Below are 21,869 nucleotides of genomic sequence, written 5' to 3'. Positions count from 1 at the left end.
TTTTTACCTTTATTCATCTATACTTTCAACATATAGGAAAACATTAAGTAACGTATTTTTATCACTAATTAATTTACTACAAAACTATTAGCAAAGACTGTTAAATATCTACCAAAATGTAAACACATTTTGCTCCAAGATTCATTGCATACCACACAGCATAGGCTAAAACAATAAAAGGTACAAATCATAATTTTTAAAACTTCACTAGGATACTGATAAATCCTACCTAAGAGTGTAATGATGAGCATAAAGTCAAATAATTAAGACTGGTGATAACTTTGCAATGTTATCCTGGCCTTCAATTTCTGGGCTACTCTCCAGCAGCATCAGGATTAGACATTCTCACCTTTTATCACAGGTCAGCTATATATCTTTTTTTCTACCTGACTAGGCAAGTGCATACAAACTGCACCTAAAACTGAATCTTACCAAAGAGCAGCAAGGACATAAAATACGATGACTGTAACACTCAAGTCTTTGTCTGAGGCTTACATGATATCTTTCTAAACTCTCTGAAGTCAAGCCAAGGGTTTTTCTTTTTAACTCCCTTACATAAAGCCCGTCTTTAAGACATTTCAAGTTACTGTCAATATTGCAAACAAATAAGCATATCCAGAAATTTTCTATTAATTTGTAATGATTAATAAAATTTAAAAAGTAAATGCTTATCTAAAAGGAAAAAGAAATTGGCAAGAAGTCATTATATAACTTTTGAAGTTAAGAAGACATTTTCTTAGAATCAAGGAAATCAAATATACAGCAAAGAACAAATCTAACTTCCTATCTGCTGAGTACATATATACCTTTGATCTAATGAATTTCTAGAACAAATTTAAAACACGAAAAGAAATAATTCAGTACTTAAGCTCACATGCCAATTAATAACTGCCTTTGACTATAAGAAAAGTACTTTTCAGTAGGAACAGAATCCTATCCATTATCATATAATAAATTTGAGGCTGTTTAAAAACAAGTTAATTCTTAAAGAAGCAGCTAAATCAACAATATAAATTTTAAAATGGAAAGCAAACTACGTTGACATCACAAAATTTGCAACTAGCAATACTAGAAAAATGTATTAAGGACCTTTAACAAAAAAAATTGAGTAGAAGATAATAAATATAAGGAAGGCTTATATTCATTTCCTCTCTGCCCACATTCCCACCTGAAAGAACTTACCCTACTCACAGCCCTGGAAGAAATAGGCTTATTGTTTTTATTGGCTTACTGAAAAATAAATCAAATATAAAATTACATTAAAAATCTAGTAAGCCACTGAAGCTATACTTCAAAGTAATAATGGAAAACTTATTTAAGGTTTAACACTCACATAGGTGCACTTAAATAGTATGCACATTGAAATCAATATAAATGTACCCTTATATTGAATGAACTGATACACATGGTATAGCAATATCTAAATAATAATAAAAACTAAGGAGGAAGGAGACATCAAATATTACTAACATATCAAAATTGGCAAAAAGGTAGGAAAGAAATGTAGTGAATTCTATGAGATTCTTCTTCAAAGTAGGTCATTACCGAATAGTTTATATTGTGTCTACTTTTAAAAAGACAAGCTTAAATAAAGGCAAAGATGCAACAAGGCTAAAAAAATAGAACAAAGTCCACTTGTTTAGAAGATTAATGTTGATGAAACAATATATCAGTCATTCTTAAAAAGTTGTAGAACTTGTAGAAAAAGTGATTTTTGGCTAGGAAAAGAGACCCTCTAACTTTGCCTCCCTAGAGTACAGTGACCGTTGTCTTCTACAAACATCTGAGCCTGAAAAGGACACATAATCTAGTTCCAAACTTGCTTTTTAAACTTATTTACCTTTATTCACCTATGTTCCCAACAGTAGGAAAAGGTTAAGTAACGTGTATTTTCATCACTAATTAACTGGCTTCAAAAAATGAGCAAATCACGTTAGACCTACTGAATGAGATTTCCCCCCACCCCGCCCAGAGGGGAGTAGTCCTAGCATATGCATTTTGTAAAAGCCAAACAAATTTTTAAAATTTGTCCCCAGGTCATTTGGATATGTACCCTTGGTAGGGATGAAGGCAGTTATTTTAAGTAGTGTGGTAGCCTCTCTGATAAAATGATACCTGAATAAGGAATTGAATGAAGAGAAGGAATGGTTACTAAGAATATCTCAGAGAAGAACGTTTCAAGCTGAGGTAACCCCAAGTGCAGAGGCCTGAAAGATGAATGATCTTCATATGTCTGTGGAACAGCAAGAAGAACAATATGCCTGGTGTGAAGTGAGCCACAGGAGTAAGGTGGATAACAGCTTGGCCAAAATGTGTAAGAAAGTGAGGACCAGAGCAGAGAGAGGAGGGGTTGCCTTTGCTAAAAGAATATGGATTCAGATGCAGATGAGTAGATTTGGTGGTGGGAAAATGAGGAAGTTCTCCTGCTACTTCTGTTTCTGTAATGAATTAATAAGGAGCAAAATGATCAGCCAAAAGTGAGAAGAGGGGTGGATATGTTGGGTGCTATTAATTCAGATGATTCTCTTCCAGGAACAATGAGAAAACCAGCTAAGAAAGCTATTTGAAATAATGAAGAAGCTATTCATTTCCTCCCTGCCCACATTCCCACCTTAGAGAACCTACCCTACTCACAGCCCTGGAAGAAACAACCTTATACTATCAGTTAGGTTTAGGATCTGCCACACTTAACAGAAACCCCAAATAATGTGGCTTCAACAATCTTAAGATTATTTTATTTCACATAGAAAAAATCCTAGATAGGCAATCCAAGTGGGAATTGTAATTCCATGAAGTCTTCAAAGACCCAGGCTCCTTCAACCGCTCCATTCTGCCATCCATAGCTCCAACCTGTGTGCCAGGCTGATAGCAGGAGGAAGGGATGAAGGAGGGTCCTAGCCTCTTCCTTCTTTCCTTTATAAAAAGACTGCCTGGGGGCTTCCCTGGTGGCGCAGTGGTTAAGAATCTGCCTGCCAATGCAGGGGACACGGGTTCGTGCCCCGGTCCGGGAGGATCCCACATGCCACGGAGCAACTAGGCCCGTGAGCCATGACTACTGAGCCCGCGCGTCTGGAGCCTGTGCTCCGCAATGGGAGAAGCAGCGACAGTGAGAGGCCCGCGCACCGTGATGAAGAGTGGCCGCCGCTCTCCGGAACTGGAGAAAGCCCTCGCATAGAAACGAAGACCCAACACACCCAAAAATAAATAACTAAATAAATTTATTAAAAAAAAAAAAAAAAAAAAGACTGCCTGAAAGTCTGACACACTTCTGTTTTATCTCACTAGCCAAAACGTGGTCACAAGGCCATCCTTAGCTACAAAGGAGACTGGTGAATGTCTTTTAGCTAGGCAGCCACGAATCCAGCTAAAAATTTGGGTTCTCCTTACTAAATAAGAAGGGAAGGATAGATGATAGAGGGCCTATTTATTTCTGTCACACCCACATATCTCATGGCTTTTAACTCCCCCTCTGCTACCATTATCCTCTCCAATAACAAGACTGAATGGACACCTATCCCAAGCCAAGCCAATAAGATTCTCTCTACCAAGAATTTGGGACACAGAAAGCAAGTCAATTTACTTCTGAAGAGCTGAAGTGCAAGAGGGAACAGACTAGAGCCTTACAGAGAAAACACAAGATTAGAGAAGATAAGGGAACAAATGAACAAAGGCAAGCAGAGATTTGAGGCTGCAGAAGGAGAGAGAAAATATAAGTTTCTGACAACTTCCTCTCCTGTGAGGACTGTGTGCAATTCTTTTATCTGGATTCTGCACAACTCCTCTATTCCCTTACATAGAAATCCCTTTACTTGAGATAATTTGACGTAATTTATGATTTAATGTTATGCGCATAATGTTACGTTTCTGCATCTTCTATGAAACTTGTAGAAGACAATCATTATGTTCTTCTCCGCCCCTTGTGTAAAGACTGATAAGATAGAATTTCCTTTAGAATTTTATACTTTTTAGAAGACTGAAATAATTAGGAATTGATACCTTTCTTGTTAAAATTCAGATAATGGCAATTATGTAATCCTTATTACGTCTCTTTTGTCTTGTCTGCCAGGAAGATGATGAATAAATTTATTACACAGTCACAGGTACTTATAGCAATTCCTGGCTAAAGCACAGAGACTGTAGTAGATTGCATTACTATTTCTAAGCTCTCAGTGAAAGGTTTATACTTCATCATATGGACATCAGGCTTGGCCATATCATTTGCTCTGGCCAGTGAAATGGTGAAGTGATTATGCCACTTCTAAGCAGAAGCTTTAAGAACTAGCCTATGATTCATCATCACTCGTTTCCCTCTGCCATGCCTCTCAGAAAGAGGCTGTCCCTTCATCCTCAGCCCTTGAATGAAGATGATACGGAGCAGATGCACAGATCCCACCAGGATGTAGCCAGAGCAAGAAAACAAACACTAGTTTTAAACCACTGAGATATGGGGATTGTTTGTTACCATAGCATAACCTAACCTAAGTTGACTTATAAAGGGAGCATTAAATAAGAAACAATTCAGGATGTACGTTTATGTGTCAGGACGTCGATGTAAAACAGAAAGGACTAACAGGACAAAAATGTATGACGTAAGCACTAGGACCTTCCAGGGTTCCTATCTCAATGGTTATAACCACCACTTGGCCAGTTATCTAAGCCACAAAACAGAGTCATCTGGAATATAATTTTTTCCTTCAGGTCTCCTACATCCAATCTATTACCCCCTTAATATCTCTCGAATCCATCCCCACAGATACTACCTTAGTTAGTTAGATCCTTATTACCTCTCCCTTGGACTAATCTAATAATCCACTAATTTGTCTTTCTGCTTCAGTCTCCTTCCTCTAATCCACCCCCTACATTTATATAGAGTAATACATATTCCTAAAATGATGTTATACCTTGGCCAGAAACATTCCACATGAGACTTACACTTTAGCTGGACACGTATGGGTTGGCCCTGGCCAACCCCTCTCTAGGCTCCGTAGAGGTGTCAGACCATTGCAGGTTCAGGTACAGGCTTTGCCACTTTTGGACCATAAGCCACTTATCCTCTTCAAATCCAGTTTGTTTGTTTTTTTTCATTTGTAAAATGAGAATCATAATATAAACTGTAACTTGTAGCTTTGTTCTAGGGGTTAAATTAGAGAAATAAACTGCCTTGGCAAAATTTATTGCCTGGTCACAATGCAGAAGAACAATAAATACTTGTGGAATAAGAGAACAACTCTCTGGCTAGATCACCTATGAACACTTCACAGCCCTTATTTGCTTATACAACTGTCCCCCTTTACTAGAAACTAAGCAACTTGAGAAGAGGCTGAGCCTTTCTCATCTGAGCATCCTGGGACCTAGCACAGTGCCTGGTACAAAGGAGGAATTCAATTAATGTGCAAAAGCTAAGTGATCCCTGAAATAAAATCCCTGAACAGTTAGAGAAGGGAACAGAAAGAAAGGCTAGAGTCAGACAGAGTACAATCACTAATAACTATAAATCTTCCTCAGGCCCTTGTGTAACTTCATATGCTTTTAACTTTGTGCTAAACAAGAACTTGGTATCTTGGGTGGCTATTCTCTTCTGTATTTTACCCAAAGTATACGTGCCAATTTAATTTACAGGTGAATTCACAATATACAGATAAGGAAGGCAGGAAAGCAATGAATGTTTCAAAACTCTTCAGTGTGACTATATTTGTTCCAGGGCAGAGAACATTTCCTCAAATGCTGAATAACTTAAAGAATGTTTTTCTGCACATAATCTCAATATTACATTTCAAATGTATAATTCCGTTGCCTATAAACAACTGATACTGCAAGGTCAGTAGAATGTAACTCTCAAGGGTAACACAAATCAATACACTCTAAAGAGATGCAAACAGCTCTTCTCCCTTTTGACAGGAGAACCTCCCCCACGTATGTATTTCACTGCTTCCTGCCTGCCAAACAAAATCTAATTGTGAAAACAGTAGGGTTGTTGTATTTCCTAAGTATATAACTGAAGTTCAAGGATTTTTTTGTTTGTTTTATTTTGAAAGTGATTCCTTGGATATGGATTAAGGTTCTCAATGAACTAACTGGACATTTTTAAAGTGGTATTTTATTTCAAACAGCCCAAGAAACAGTTTTACCCAGAACATCCAAAAATTCTTGCTATAAATACCTAAAAAGAAGAAAAATGGAAGCTTGCCAGAAATGCCAGATGATGGTGTGGTTTATATTATAATTGTTACTATTCCAAAATTTTAAACATAACAGGTAAAGACAACAGGATAAACCATCTAGTCTACATTGGGAGATTATGCAACATTAATTTAAAGGACTTGAGAATGCTAAAATGTTATCTCTTTTAAATAGTGGTTCCAAAAAATGGCTTATCGTACTAGCATTAGGATGAAACTTATGAGATTGCTGTATTTGACTATTCTTGATCTACAAAAATGGCAATTTTATATTCATCCCTTTTTAAACCTGGTATTTTAATCTTGTCCTGAAAGATACATTGCCTACTTATCATCTATAATATTTTGCATGCACTTCTATTAGAGCACATGCCATACTGAATTGTAATTAATTGTTTATAATTCTTATGCTATATTGTGAACATTTGTGGGCAGAAACCATTTCTCCTTTTTTTCATGTTCCTGGAGCCCGGCACTGTCTGGCATATAGCAGTTCTTGCCCAGTAACTGACAGTAAGAGTAACACGTATTTGAGAATAGAATGATAGGTTAAGAAAGAACATATAAAAAAGAACTGTCAAGTTCTAGTAAAAGTTAGTATGCAAACTAACTGCTACCAGACTGCTCCAAAGCTTAATATCTGCTGTTAAACCCAAATATTTCCTGAAAATACAGTATTTAGACCACTACTACTCTATACGAAAGAAATAATACCTGCAAATTTTCAGAGACCACTTACGCAATGTATAGATCTCGCATTTCTTTCTCTTCCTCTTTTTTTTACTGTCTGCTTCAGTTCAATACCTTGGGGCAACAGAAGGTGAAAGGAAGCAAAAATGCTCTGACTGGTTAATTTCATTCCTTGCTTGTAAAAGTTCTGAGGAAAGAGGGGGACTTCTTAGAGATGATGATTCTAATGATTTAAATAGGGTTTTAGAATGCCTGTGGACTTCAGCCTTTGTTATTGTACTATCTTTTAAATTTTGTACTATCATTTTTATATGTGTACTATCTTTTAAACTTCTCAAACTTAAATATGACACTATGTTTTTGAATTTGCTAAAGCAAACCAAGTTTATGTACTAAAGACATCTATGTACTTCCTAAAGTCTGATCATAAAGTAAGAGAAACCAGAATACAAAGTATATTAAGACTCAAAAAATTCCCTAATGCTGAGAGAAAGCTTAATTAATATTTTTGAGAAGGCTAGAAATATTGGGGGAAAAAAAGTATTTAAAGTTCCATAAGAAAACGTGGTCACATATTACAAATTCAACAAAAGGAGACTTGAAAGATTAAAATTAGCAGCAGCTCATTTGGGTGTTCACCCAGGCCAAAGGAGGTATTTCTGATTGTATTATCCCTTGCTTCATAATTTAAAGTTCAATCCAACTCATTAGAGTTCAAACTCAACTTCAATATTTATATTTAAATTTCTGATACTATCATATAAGATATTTCATATTCAGTCAACGTAACACAGCTCATGAGTAAAACACAAATTCTACTTGACTTTACCAAATAAGAGAGTTGTTTTATGAAATAGGAATAATGCCACAGTCAACTAAATATGACAGGTAAACAACACAGCTAATCAAACCAGAACCTGTTCAAACACCAAAACTAACATAGTCTAGTTAACCTTGAAGGACTACTACCAAAACTCATAATGGCGATTTCAGGGTATATGTCAAGATTTCTTTGATTTATATTTCATTTTGATGAAAATACTTTAGAAGAGTAATCACAATAAAATTAGAGATGACAGAAATTACACTATAAAAGACAGAATTTCCATAATGACTATAATCAGCACAACAAACCACTGATTTTTGACTCTCCAGTCTGCTTACTATATCTGATTTTACTGTTTAGCCATTTATTATAAATCTGTAAACAGATGCTAAAAACAAGTAGGGCAGACGACTCAATTTGGTTTATATGATTAACTTGCAGCAGGTGAGCTCCACCTGCAGGCAAAGAAAAGATTCTTTAGAATAAGTTTTAAAACAGGACTTTCCAAAGACAGGCTGTAACTACCGCCTTTCAGTTAACCTTGAGTGCACATGAGAATAACCCGTGCTTTTTAAAACTTCTCATGGTCGAAAAATTCTGATCGACTTGACCAGGGGTGGGGCTTGTAAGGTGACTCAAATATATGGAAAACACTGAGAGACACTGATTTGAATCTTTACCAGCACACATCTTGAAAAACATTAGGAAAACTCAAATATCATTTTGTTTCTTCTAAAATGACTTCTCACTATACTGACCCTTTCACCTTTTTCAGAGATTAAACTGAGTTCAACTGATATAAATGTCTTATCTCTGTTAGACTACAAAAAAGACCTGAGGTGACACTACAATTTTTTAAATCTACCTTTACATTATTCTGTGCCTCAGAAGTAATCAAGAGAGTGAGTGTTTGGTAGCGACTGGGGTTCTTAACCCTTAGCTGCACATTAGAATATCTGGAGAGATTTTACAAAGTATTATTGCCCTAAATTAATGTTATGTTCTTGGAAGTTAGAAAAGTGGTTACTATCAGGGGAGGAGGGGAGAAATAACCAGAATAGGGCAAGAGGGAGACTTGTGGGTAATGGCAATTTTCTGTTTCTTGATCTGGGTGATGGGTATAGGGGTGTATTTGGCTTGTAAAAATTCAGCAACCTGTGTATTTATTATATGTGCACTATGAAATATAGTTCATACAGATATAGTCTGTACATATACTATATTTCAATTGAAAGTTAAAAAGTAAAAATGCATGTGCCCAGGCTTCACTGCAGACCAAATGATTCAGAATCTTTGGGATTGGGACATGGGCATCAGTATTTTTTCTTTTCAACATTTCTCCAGTGAATCTAATGTGGAGTCAGGAGTGAAAACCATTCTTCTAATGAATCACAAATGTATTCACTCATTTATTCGCCCACTCATTACACAAACTTTAATGACCAATTACCACGTGCTTATTATACAAGACTTGGAGGATGTAAGACAGTCTCTGAAGGAGCTCATTATAGGCAACGGATAGTAGGCAAAGCAATAAATCTCATGTGATACATACAAGCAAGTTACTTATAAGATCTGGAGGAGAAAGTGATTTGTCAAAGAAGGAGTCACTCTTTTTTTTTTGTTCATTCATTTATATAAACATCTGAGTACCTATGACGTTTGACCACAGGTAAATGGACACAATCTCTGCCTTTAAGAAAATTACAGTATAAGGGTACACAAGGAAGAAAAAAAATGTATAACTGGATGTCATAATATCACTGAAGTATGAGAAAGGTGCTATGGGAATACCCTGGGGAGTCAGAAGTTGCTGACCTTGGAGCTAAGATGATACAAACTTGAACTAGTCCAGTGGCACTGGTGGTAAAAATTAGTATTCTAGAGAAGTGCTTCTCAAACTTTAATGTACAAATCACCTGAGGATCCTATTAAAACACAGATTCTGATTCAGAAAGTGTGAGGTGGGGCCTGAGACTTGGCATTTCTAAAAAGATTCCAAGAGATGCTAATGCTATTGGTCCACAGGTCACAATTTAAGTAGCAGGTTCTTGAGGAAGATGGTTTACAAGAGGGAAAAGGCAAAAAATGCCAAATTCCACAGCAGAGATACCAGGAAAAACAAAAACTGGAAAGTAGCCGTTAGATTTGTCAAGTACATGGCCTTAGGGAGAGTAGTTTCAGGGGAGTGATGAGGGAAAAGCTAAATGATGTGTATTTAAAAATAAATGGGAACTAAGGTGGTGGGGACAGGAAATAATGAAGTGGTGTTTTTGTTTTCACTCTTGAATGCTGGAAGAGGCTTAAGTCTATCCACAAGCTGAAGGAAAGGAATGAGTGAAGAGAGAAAACTAAAGACAAAGTAAAGAGGATGGAATCATTTTGAATGGGTAGAGGGATTCCTCCCTTTAAAGCAGAAGAGAAGGAGATAAGAATTGGTCTGAATAGGTACAGCGAAAAGTGAAAAGAGTAAGAGTTGAAGAAGTTACTCTTGTTTCACAGAACAGGAAGCCAGGTGACCTAATGAGAGAGAGTGAACCTGAGGTTGAAGGGAAGCACTGGGGGCACAGCTGAGGCTGGACTTGTCCACGGCTGTGTGATTCTGCTCAGCAGCATTCAGTAGTCAAGGTACAGGCTTACAGAAAGTGGACTGGACAAGAAAGAGTGAGACTGATGCATTTAGAAAAGGAAGGAGGCAAGGGACAGAAATCCTCAAGAAATCAGAATAAGTACAATGAGAGAAAAGAAAGGAGAGAAGGTAAGAAGAGCTTTGGACTTTTTCCTCTTGAACCCCTAAGTACTTTTCAATAGAACAATTAGGGAAATAATCTACTCTATGTAAATCTGTTGAAAATTATATTGTTAAATATCATTCCCCAATTTAAATATTAAGTACTCAAGAAACCTGCTTGTAGGTTTACTATCCAAAGTGATAAGCAGCTTTAACAGATTCCAGATGTTTCTTTACAAATAGAAGCAATACCACAAATTTTCAGTAAAATCATACTTTGAATGGCTCCTTGCCTAAAAGGCTGGGAGGCTAGTCTAGTCCCTGATCCTACTGCTTGAATCAGAAAATGACTGAAGGATAATGGAGTACTTCAAGCACATACAGATGAACAGTTTGTATATACAAAGAGCACTGATTTCTTAATAGATAATGATTTCACACTGACATCCTATCTGGCTGGCAGGTATACCCATTATAATTCAACTTAGACTGAGCAGTGATTTTCCTTTAAATATAATTATCCTTTTTTACCACATTACAATTTTTTAAGACTCTTAGAAGTTTTTCTGTTTTTTTTTTTAACATAAAATTAACATGAGACAAACTATAGTGAAGCTGGTATAACTGACCGAAAACACTAATGATTTCAGACATTTGCTGAAATTTCTCTTATGATATCACTGAGATTAGGAGGGATAGACAGTATAAATCAGACTTGAAAAGACATTTAAGAGCGTTTTCAGGCCCATACATTTCTTAACCAGTTTAGACAAATTTTACTCAAATCTGAGGTTGTCTCTTTTTGTTCCATACAATTGCTTTACTGCTTTTGTTGGTTTTAAACAAATACAACCTTCCACATCTAGCTAATATATTGTTTGTCCCAAATATAAAAACAATTTAGAGGTTTTTAAAGAAGAGATCAGAGAGAAATGAACTGGAATTTGACTCGCATGACCATTGCTGTAAATAAAATTGGTCTATTTTCTTTTAGGCCTCTGAATGGGCTAATTTAGCATGACTGGTATATATATCAAACATTATGAAAATAGTATTTTAGAAAGTAAGTTGAATAAAGGGCTCAATCTTAATTTAAAATTAAGTATAAAATGACAAAAACTCTGATACTTACCTAAATGGGAAGGAAATCCAAAAGAGGAGATATATGTATACGTATAGCTGATTCACTTTGGTGTACAGCAGAAACTAACACAACACTGTAAAGCAACTATACTCTAACAAAAATTAATTAAAAAACAAAAACAAAAGCAAAAACAAAACTCTGATACTTAGAAGCACAACGCTTGACTCACCTGCGGCTAACTGATTTCTTCTCCACTTCACTCTCTCCAGCTGTCTTAACATTTGCACTTGTGCCCTTTTTTAACTTTTTTGCAATTCTTTCTCTCATCAGGTCCTTTTCATCACCATCAACATATTCTTCATGCTCTGCACTTCCATATTCTCCATCCTGTAAAAATTGAAATGGAGTATTTGCTGGGCATTCCATTTTCTTCTTTCACTTCCAGAGGTCCATCTCAAACTCTCCTTGTTGCATTCTAGGCCAGGTTTATTTTTTGTTTCGAACTAGTGAGGGCTTGAAGAATCTGCTACAGGCGGGAATACCCGCTGGGATCTGCTCTAGGCCGGCTATGTAAGTACTGTATAGCCCAGTAAGTGTTGTTGCTCGATCCACACCCAGCTCCTCTGCACAGCAGACTATGCTCCCTCTGGATCACCCAGGATATTGTCTATCTACATTCCTATTCCTTCCCAGTAGGAAATGTGGTTTTTGGAGGCAGTTGGCCAGCATACTGACCTCACCCAGGGATTAATGCAAGTAAAAGAGGTGGAGGTAGAGAAACTGATATTTCTTCCTACAATCTAAGTCATAGCAATCACTACTCGGCTCAAAACCCTCCAGTGGATTCCCAACTCACTCAAACCCTACACAATCTGGACCTCCCTGACATAATCTCCTACAACTCCAGGCCAGCAACACTAGCCAACTTTGGAGTTGCTCTTCTTTCCAGCCTGAAACTCTCCTATTCCATGTATCTGCATTGCTGACTCTTGCATCTACTTCAGGTCTCTGCTCAAATGCTACCCTTTTGGTGACACTTTTCTTGATCCCCCAAATAAAATGTCAGAGCTGCCCACCCACCTCCAGTACTCTCTATTCCCCTTCCCTATTTTATTTTCCTCAAAACATTTATCACTCATCTGACATACTATACATTTTAATTATTTATATGATTATTGCCTCTCTCCCATAATCAGAGAAAGGAGTCCATTAGAACTAAAATTCTGGATTGTTTTGCTTATTGCTAGGTCTTCAACTTCCAGAATAGCTCCCAGCATCAAGAGAGCAAGCAATGGAGGGAGAAAGGAGGAGAGAGGGAGGGAAGAGGGTAGAGAAGGAGAAGGAAGAAACTACCCAAGTGGATCTTTTTCTCTTGTGATTCTCTAACCAGGTGAGTCATGGTGAGGCAGGATTCTTAACTTGAGGCTTGTGGACCTTGGAGCAGTGGTTCTCAAAGTCTAGTCCTCAGGCTATAAAACATGGATTGTCTCTAAAAATGTAAAATCCTAGCCCTCATCTCAGTATTACTGAACCAAATCTCTAGGGATGGAAATTGTGAGTGTTTTCAATGAGATGTTTAAGAAATTCTTTAGCCTTAAAACTTGATAACCACTGACCTAGGTCTTCCATGCTTGGTCCTCAGGAGATATAAAAAAAAAAATGCCCTGCAAATTCATAAAATTTTGTTTGTGGATATAATATATTTCCTGGGAAGAAGGTCTGCAGTCTTAGTGATTGCAAAGGATCTTGGGACACAAAACAGATTAAAGACCATACAGTGTCCTTAGATGACCTCACTCCCTCAAGACTATAAGAACATAATTTTACATTAGGCCTTGAGCCTATCTTCCAGATCCATATTAATGTTACATAGATGTCTCCAAGTTATCTGAATCTCAAAATGCACATTATTAAGCACGTTATTTTTCATTGTTCCCCCCACCTATCTCTTGTACCCATCTAACAAGTTGCCCAAATCAGAAACCTTGTGGTTGTCCTAGACTCCTCCTTCTCCCTCACCTCACAGTATGGAATCAGTCACCTCTTAGACCTCTTTCAAATCTGTCTCTCTCCCATGTCACACCTGTGGTCTTCTATCAAGCTCTCCTTCTGCCATAGCTTCCCAATAGGTCTCCTTGACTCCAGCCTATTTCTTCTAATTTGTCCTCTCTAATATTGCCAACAGTGATCTTCCTAAAATGCAAAGTTGACCATAGTACTCTTCCTTTTAACTAACACCCTTCAGCTGTTTCCAATTACTTTGAGGATGAAATTCAAACTTCTCCCCATAGCCCAGGAAGCTCTGTAATATTTGGCTTCTTCCTCCCACTCCAACCTCACCCACTCTCCCTCCTGTCATGATGCTCTGGTCACACTGGTTTGCTTTCAGCTCCTGGAACACATCAAACTCTCCTACTTCAGAGCCTTTTGTACATGTAGTTCCCTCTACCTTTAACACTCTTCTTCCCTGCTCCTCACAAGGCAGGTTCCTTCTCAAACTTTAATCTTAGCTTGTACTTCCTAAATAAGGTATACTCTCTCCTTGTTACCACGTGGTAGCATATGTGGTTCTCTGAGGAATCCCACCCTTCACCAGTTTCTTTTTTGATCTAGTTAACTCCTAATTCTCCTATAAGACACAACACAGCATCATCTCTTCCTGGAAGGTTTTCTTGACCAGGTTAGATAGCCATCCTTTCTCTATCATATATAGTCAGAGAAAATCCTCTCTTCTGACTATGGTAATAGATGAAGCTGTGTTCTTGCATGGACAGTTATGTACTTCCTTTATACAACGCACAGATCAATGGGTTTTTATATAAAGTGGCAAACGAATGACTTGAAAAACTTGATCTCTTATACATAAAGGAAACTCTGCCTTCTGTTTTATCAGCTTTAATAGCCAGTACAAGTAATGAAGCAAGGTCACTACAGTCTTGAGAGAGAATCTTCCAAAATGTGTGTATGAAGAAGGAAACTACCATAAATGACTGGTATCCAAGTATTTCCCATCCATCATGTAGGATGTCATGCATCAACATTTAAACTTTTATCATAACAAAATAAAATCAATGACATCTAAATTTTGAGTATTCATGTTATGTTACGTGACAGGGAGAAAAAACAGGCTAGAAATTCATATATAAGATTCTGATTTTGTAAGGAAACATACACATATTATGAAGGAAAATTCCAATATCAAAATAAATAATTTATTTTTAAACTCTTTTTCAAAATTTTACATATGTAATTATAAAAGGTAATACATATTACCTTTTAGGAAAAATAATTTAATCATTTGTAAAGATTTTGAATTTTCTATAAATTGTTCAACTATATTTATACTAAAATTAATACTCACATCATCTGAATCTCCTGCTGCATCCCCTTTTTCACTACAAAAAAATAAGGAAAACAAATTTTAGCTTCAAAATGAAACTAACAAAATTATTCAATTATCCAAAAATTTAGAATATTTTGCTGGGATTAATAGTTCAAAAACACTTCAACACAGGAATTTCAGAATGGCATTGTAGAGCAACTAGAAACATTCTAAAGGGAAGTTGTTTTTATACATAGAATAAAAGGTATGCTCCATTAGCACAAATACAAATTCACTAGAATTTTTTTTAAAAAGCAAACAACCAATAGTGTTATTTTCATGAACAAAAGGCTGCAGACAACAATTTCTTCTATTGGCTTGATGTATTCAGGCTGAAGAAGCCAAATCCTTCAAATAAAAGTATATTAAGAAAAGATTGTTTTAATATAGAATTTTTAAAAATGAGCTACAATAGTGAGTACAATAGTATTTTAGTCCCCTTTTGAGACACTGGCCCAGTGAATCATGTGCAATTATATTTAACACTAAGACATCTTCTCTTATCAAAGAGAAGCAACAAAAATTTTCTGATAACTCCTGAAATATGTAAGGAATAATACTCAGTGAACTGGCCCAAAATGTGGTGACTTCTTCAAAAAACCCTTCAAATCTGATTTGCTTACTCATGATTCTGAGACAAAAATTATGCAAGGAAAAAGTTAGCAAAGAAATTTTCAATTAAACATTAAATTGTTAAAGCAGACAGCTTCCTAGTATTCAAACTATCCCAAGATTTAAAAGTTTAACAGCTAATTTTAAATTTAATTAGTTCAGCAGAGGTTGATAGATAGCAAGGAGACTGAATGTGACTAGAGTGATTCTCTCCATTATGCTAGTAGCTCTACTACCCCCATTACCAAAATGCTTTAGTTTTTTGGTTGGGTTGACAAAATTTGACTTATGAGAACTGACGGTTTACTTACAAAGGAAGCAAGAAAATGATCTGAGCCAGAAAATAAGAACTTAGGATCACACTAGCACCATGCTAACCTTTCAACAGCTGGAACAGAGCTGAGATGTGGATCATCCTTAAGCAAGTCATGACTACTTTTGCTTTTTCCCTTCATGCTCTAGAAAGGAATGTATGATATAATCATGAGTGGAGAAAAAATAGTCTTCCAAAAGGACAAGTTAACACATTTACGTAAAAATCTAGTACTGATATAATGTGGTTAGCAAAAGATATATGTTCCTGAAAATTTGAGTATAAACAAAAGCTTTATAAATAGCAATCTTATTCTCCCATTGACTAAAAATATTTTAGAAACATCTTTCTTTCAAAAAGTGATATATCCTTAAAAATAAGTTTATTGATTACTATTTCCAAACACTAAAACCTCATTGTGATTTACCACTAAACTAATTAATTTTTGACCAATATATTAAAACTTAGAAGATAGATCACAAAAGTAATTTGAAATAAACACACACTATTATTCTTCAAATATACTGTCTATACTGCACAGAATCACTTTAAAAATGTACCCAAGCAACCAGATGAGAGCACCTACAAGGTGCTATTTAACATATGTAAAAAAGCCTTTTATGTATGACAATATTCATCAATGACCTAATATTTATTAAATACTTTAATTTCAAGGTTCATGTTCTCAATAAATTTATATTTTAGTAGGGAAACAAGACATAGTAAGATATAAGAAGTAGAACTATTAAAAAAACTACTACTACTATTATTCTAATTTATTAAATATATACTTTGTGTCAGGCACTGTGCTACAGTACAATATTCCCACCTTTCAATTCCTCCTGTCCCCAAATGAAAGTAAATAAGGTGGGTGTTATTAGCCCCATTTTACAGATGGAAAATAAAGACTTAGAGAGAATAGTGATTTACTAAAGGTCACAAAGCTAATGGTATAGGATCTAGGATTTAAATCCCAGTCTGTCTCACAATGATATAATAAATCCATTTTTCTTTTCCTAGAGGCCCCTATGGACCCAGAACAACTGGCCTGGTTTCAGAGCTGCAGACTATCCTACAGACTTCTCCACCACAAGGTATGAAAACTTCAAATTTATACCTTGTATCTCGAGGTGGAAAGCTGCTCACCATCCCCACCCCTCAACTAATCATGTAAGAGTGAACAGTATGAGGTTAGAGTTGACAGGAAGAAAGGATAATTTCTCTCTATTTTGAAGGAACATTTTATTTTGAAAAATTCATCACAAAATGTGTTAACTAAAATTTTTAAATGTCAGATACAGAGAGGTAAAAATACCTCTTTCTCTTTAGCCCCATTCTTGACTGTTTAACAGCTCTGGGAACAGACTTCTAAATTTGACAGGCTTTACTTTGAGGCAGATGTATACTTTCTGAAATTTATTTCCATGATGAAAATAATGGATTTTTAAATTTCTGTATTAACATGGAGTACTCCACATTTTCAAGACTTAATCAGTTTAAACATGCTTATAGTCTAGTTTCAAAAGGCAAAACAAAAACTTCTCTCAAACAGTTAATCTAAAGATACTATTATCTGTAATTTTAAAAAGTCGTAGAATCTGAATTATGCAATTAAAATATATTTCTAATTCCATAACCTTACACAAACCAAGGAGTAATAAAAAGACAAAACATCAAAGAATTACTTGATGTTTGTCTAACAATGAAAACTGTTCAAAAACCAGAAGATGGTATAGTAGAAAGAACACAGGAAAAGAAGATAAGAGTTGGACCAAATGAGTTTCAAAATCTAGTATTCAGTAATTCTATGGGCTTTAGTCCAAAACGTGTACCATTTGAGGAAAGAGAATGACCTCATCCAACCTCAGAAACTCTGTTTACAAAATGGAAATAATAATAGCAGCCTTGCTTGCTTCATACAAGAGAACTAAACGAGATATGTACAAAAGTGTACAAGTGAATATAAAATGACCTCAACTAGAATAAAACTTGAATATCTTTTTTTCACGCTTTCCTTCCTAAAATTTCTTCCTCCTGTGTCTTCAGCCATCAATGTTTATTTTCATCTATTCTAAGAAATAGTCCCTTATTAATTCTCCCCATGTGCCTCCCTCATGGGAGTCACAGTCAAAGACATTACAGCCAGAGTTGGCCTCAGACCCTCTTGTCCAGCCTCTTAGTAACATATCAGAAAATGAGAGTTGCACTAATAAATAACAGGAGTAAGATTAGAATTCAGGTCTCCAGGCTCTTGGTCCATTAATAAGCTCTACTATTTCATTTACTTGTAAATGTTAGTTTACAATTGTTAGCTTAATTAACATTAAAAAAATGCGTTCTTGTTTATCTCCCAAAACTTAAACCAGCTTAAAGGGAAAAAAAGAAACTTGTCTTACATTAACTTTAAATAAGACTTTACAATAGAAGGAAACTAATTAATCTGAATAATCATTACCATTTAAAATTTTAATTAATGTTTTAAATTAACATAGAAATATATGATCAAAAGCAATTTTTTAGATGTCGCTTCCTACTACAGCAGACTTTGAATCCTGCAGGCAGAGAAAACAAATTGTGGAAGAGCTGTAGAAATTTGGAGATAGTCTCAAAGAGGATAAAAATGAATTCAGATATTTCTCTTTCATGCCTACTCTTTCTGAATGACCTATTTTAAGGTTGTTATTTATACCATCAGGTAACAATAATTTTAAAGGAAGAACAAACACCTAATATATTTTAAAACAATTTTTGAAAAAATTACATAAAAGCAGCTGGCTCATTAAAGGGTTTAGGGCTGAACAAAATACTAAATATATTTAGTGAACACAATGCAAGAAGCGCCACAGTAAATTCAAAACTGTCTGTAAGCAAATCTGAAAATGAACATCAAAGGGGATGTGGGAAAATTATATTATCTGCCACTTCACACCCAAGAACATAGAGGCAATGAAACAGTGGGAACTAAACAGAGTACAAGTGGAAAGAAAGAAAGCAAGAGGCATAGTGGTACAGAGGAACGACACTGGTCAAGAAGTGGGAAGGTCTGAGTCTCAACCTCTAACTACCTCTGTGTGATGGTTAATTTTATGCTATGGTACCCAAGTCGTTTGATCAAACGCCAGCCTAGATGTTGCTATGAAACAATTTTTTTTAGATGTGATTAGCACTTAAATCAGTAGACTTTGAGTAAAGCAGATTATCCACCAAAATGTAGGCAGGCCTCGTCTAATCAGTCGAAGGCCTTAAGAGCAAAGACTTTCCCAAGCAAGAAGCAATTTGGCCTCAACACTGTAACACAAAAATTATGCCTGACTTTGCAGCCTGAAAATTTTGGACTCAAGACTGTAACATTCACTCCACCCTGAGTCTCCAGCTTGCTGGCCTACTCTACAGATTTTAGACTTGCCAGCCCCCACAAACATATGAGCCAATTCCTAAAACTCAAGCAATCTATCAATCTTAATCTCTACTTCTCCCCCTCTCCTATATGTGTGTGTGTGTATGTGTGTGTGTATATACACATACACACACACACACACACACGTATATATATATATATTATATATATATATATACATATATACTGTTTCTCTCATGAACCCTATTACATTCTGTGACCTTTAGCACAGAACCAGAAAACTTAGTAGTTTGGGGGAAAAAAAAAGATCTTACAGGCCACTTAATCCAGTCTCCACACAATGCAGGAATCTCCTTAACATTACTGCTGACTATCAACCAGTGTCTCCACACCTGAAAGGAGCTTAATAATCACACACACACACGAAAATCACCCCTTTTTAAATGGCTTCTATTATTGGACAACTCTCTCTCTAATTGGAGAAAAAAAGAATATGTGTAATTTTCAACCATCCAACTAATCCTAGTTGTACCTTCTAGAACTAAAAATGAACTACAAACAATTGCTGTTATTAGGAATATTCCATACAGTTTAGTTTAGATACAAATAAATTGGTAGGCAGGGTAACAGCCCCTAAAGATGTCCACTTCCTGATCCTCAAAATCTGTGAGTATGTTACTTGACTTGGCGAAAGGGATTTTGTAGATAAATTAAGAATTATGAGATGAGGAGATTATCCTGGACTATCAGGGTGGGTCCAAGGTAATCACAAGAGTCTTTATAAGAAAGAGAGAGGCAGGGGAGTCAGGTGCAGAATGATGAAAGATAAGAAAGACTTGACCTGCTATTGCTGGCTTTGAAGATGAAGGAGTCGTAAGCCAAGGAATATAGGCAGTCTCTAGAAATTGGAAAAATAAGAGAATGGATTCTCCTCAGAGCCGCCAGAAGGAAGGCAGCCCTGCCAACACCTCGATATCTAGCCCAGTGAAACCTGTTTTGGACTTCTGGCCTCCAGAACTATAACATACTAAATTTGTTTTGCTTCAAGTCACTAAATTTATGGTAATTTGCTACAGTAGAAATATGAAACGATTACAAATATATTAACATTTTAAAAAATTAAATATAAGCAACTAGAAAGATAAGTAAATCAAAGTTTAATACAATTTAATGGGGCAAAAACATTTTATAAAATAGACTGGGGAATTCCCTGGCGGTCCAGTGGTTAGGACTCTGAGCTTTCACTGTTGAGGGTGCGGGTTCAATCCCTGGTCAGGGAACTAAGATCCCAGAAGCCATGCAGTGCAGCCAAAAAATAAAAATTTTTTTGAAAAAAAAGAGACTATTTAACACTTCTGACAACCTCTGTACAAATGGCCTAGCAGCACTCTCCAAGTCATGCCCAACCCACTTCCCAAATTTGGGGGAAACTTAAATTTCACAGGATAAATGAGAATAAGACAAAAACCTTCTTTATTCTCAAAAGTGATGCATTTGTCTATTGATATACCTTTGTCTGGGTAAGAAAATAGCTTTTTTATAACTTTGGATTTGAAGTTAAAATGCTAACATATACTGTAGTAAGATAAATATTGTGTATCAATGTGAATGTGGCACACATTAATCACTATTTTCAAATTTAGCTATTGAGATATTTTTATACTGGACCTACCATTTAACTTGCCTCAAGAAAACTACTTGTCTGATTGTAGCTTTTACTTGAAAGATATTTTCTGACATTTGTATTTAAGTTATACACAAAGATTCAGGGGTGAACTTTAAACCAATACAGACATTTGAATGAAACTGTTATTTAAGAAAGCAATATGAAGGGGAGGATCTTCCAGATAAAAACCTTTCAAATATTTGAAGCCTAGGATCACATTTTCACTCAGTTTTTACTTCACCGAAGTATATCCAGTCCTTAAGCCTTCCCCGAGTAAGATGCTTTTTGGCATCATCCTCATCCTCCTCATGACCCTCTGTTCCTCTGGATACATCCACTTTGTCAGTATCCTTCTTAAATGTGTTCAGAACTGAACAAAATGCTGCAAATGTGATCCCCCAAAATGCAAAGAATGTTAAATTCCTTATTCCAGAGACTTTATTCTTAGTAATTCAACTAGGGCTTACAGGCTATTAAGTCTTACACCTATTCAGCTGATTTCATTAAACTAAAGTACAGAATATACACGTACTCTTATTACATTTTAACTTATTAGTTCAAATAATCAGGCACAGGTTGACAACAAAGCACTCTTTGGGCAGAAGTATTCAATTAGCTATAAATCCATCTGACTGTACTATCTCCCAGATCACATTTCCTCATGTTGTCCACAAGAATATCATGAGAGACTTTGACAATGTGCTTTCCTGAACTCAAGATATGTTATTATGGCATCCTCCTATCATGCAATCCTATCAAAAAGGAAATGAAGTCAGTCTGGCAAGTCACTTAACCAGGGTCTCAGTTTCCTCATCTATAAAGAAAGGAACTTGGACTAGATCCCTTTGAGCTATAAAATTCTATTATTCTAAAAGAGATTTTATCAGGTAGTAGAAAGATACTGAAATAAATAATGAAAGAAAGCTAACCCATGGGACAGAGGCACCTTGTCATGAATAATGAGTGGGGTGAAGCAGTGTCTGTAATCCCACGCTGATAATCCATAAACCAGAGGGGACTCTATCTTA

At 35.9% G+C, this 21,869-nt stretch overlaps 1 protein-coding gene across 2 annotated transcripts in view; it reads right to left on the bottom strand.

The window, feature by feature from the left end:
- Positions 1–21,869, bottom strand: part of CWC27 (CWC27 spliceosome associated cyclophilin) — a 239,792-nt gene that overhangs the window by 179,483 nt on the left and 38,440 nt on the right. For both annotated transcript variants that reach the window (XM_059916470.1, XM_059916471.1), the window contains 3 exons: positions 15,883–15,962; positions 14,872–14,905; positions 11,740–11,897 (listed from right to left, as the gene is read on the bottom strand). In XM_059916470.1, the coding sequence (XP_059772453.1) occupies positions 11,740–11,897; positions 14,872–14,905; positions 15,883–15,962 (272 nt within the window). The remainder of the gene's footprint in view (positions 1–11,739; positions 11,898–14,871; positions 14,906–15,882; positions 15,963–21,869) is intronic.

The sequence above is a fragment of the Balaenoptera ricei genome, chromosome 3, assembly GCF_028023285.1.
Source record: "Balaenoptera ricei isolate mBalRic1 chromosome 3, mBalRic1.hap2, whole genome shotgun sequence".
In the NCBI taxonomy this organism is placed as follows: domain Eukaryota; kingdom Metazoa; phylum Chordata; class Mammalia; order Artiodactyla; family Balaenopteridae; genus Balaenoptera; species Balaenoptera ricei.
The sequence above is the reverse complement of the archived record's forward strand: the minus strand, read 5'-3'. Positions and strand labels throughout refer to the sequence as shown.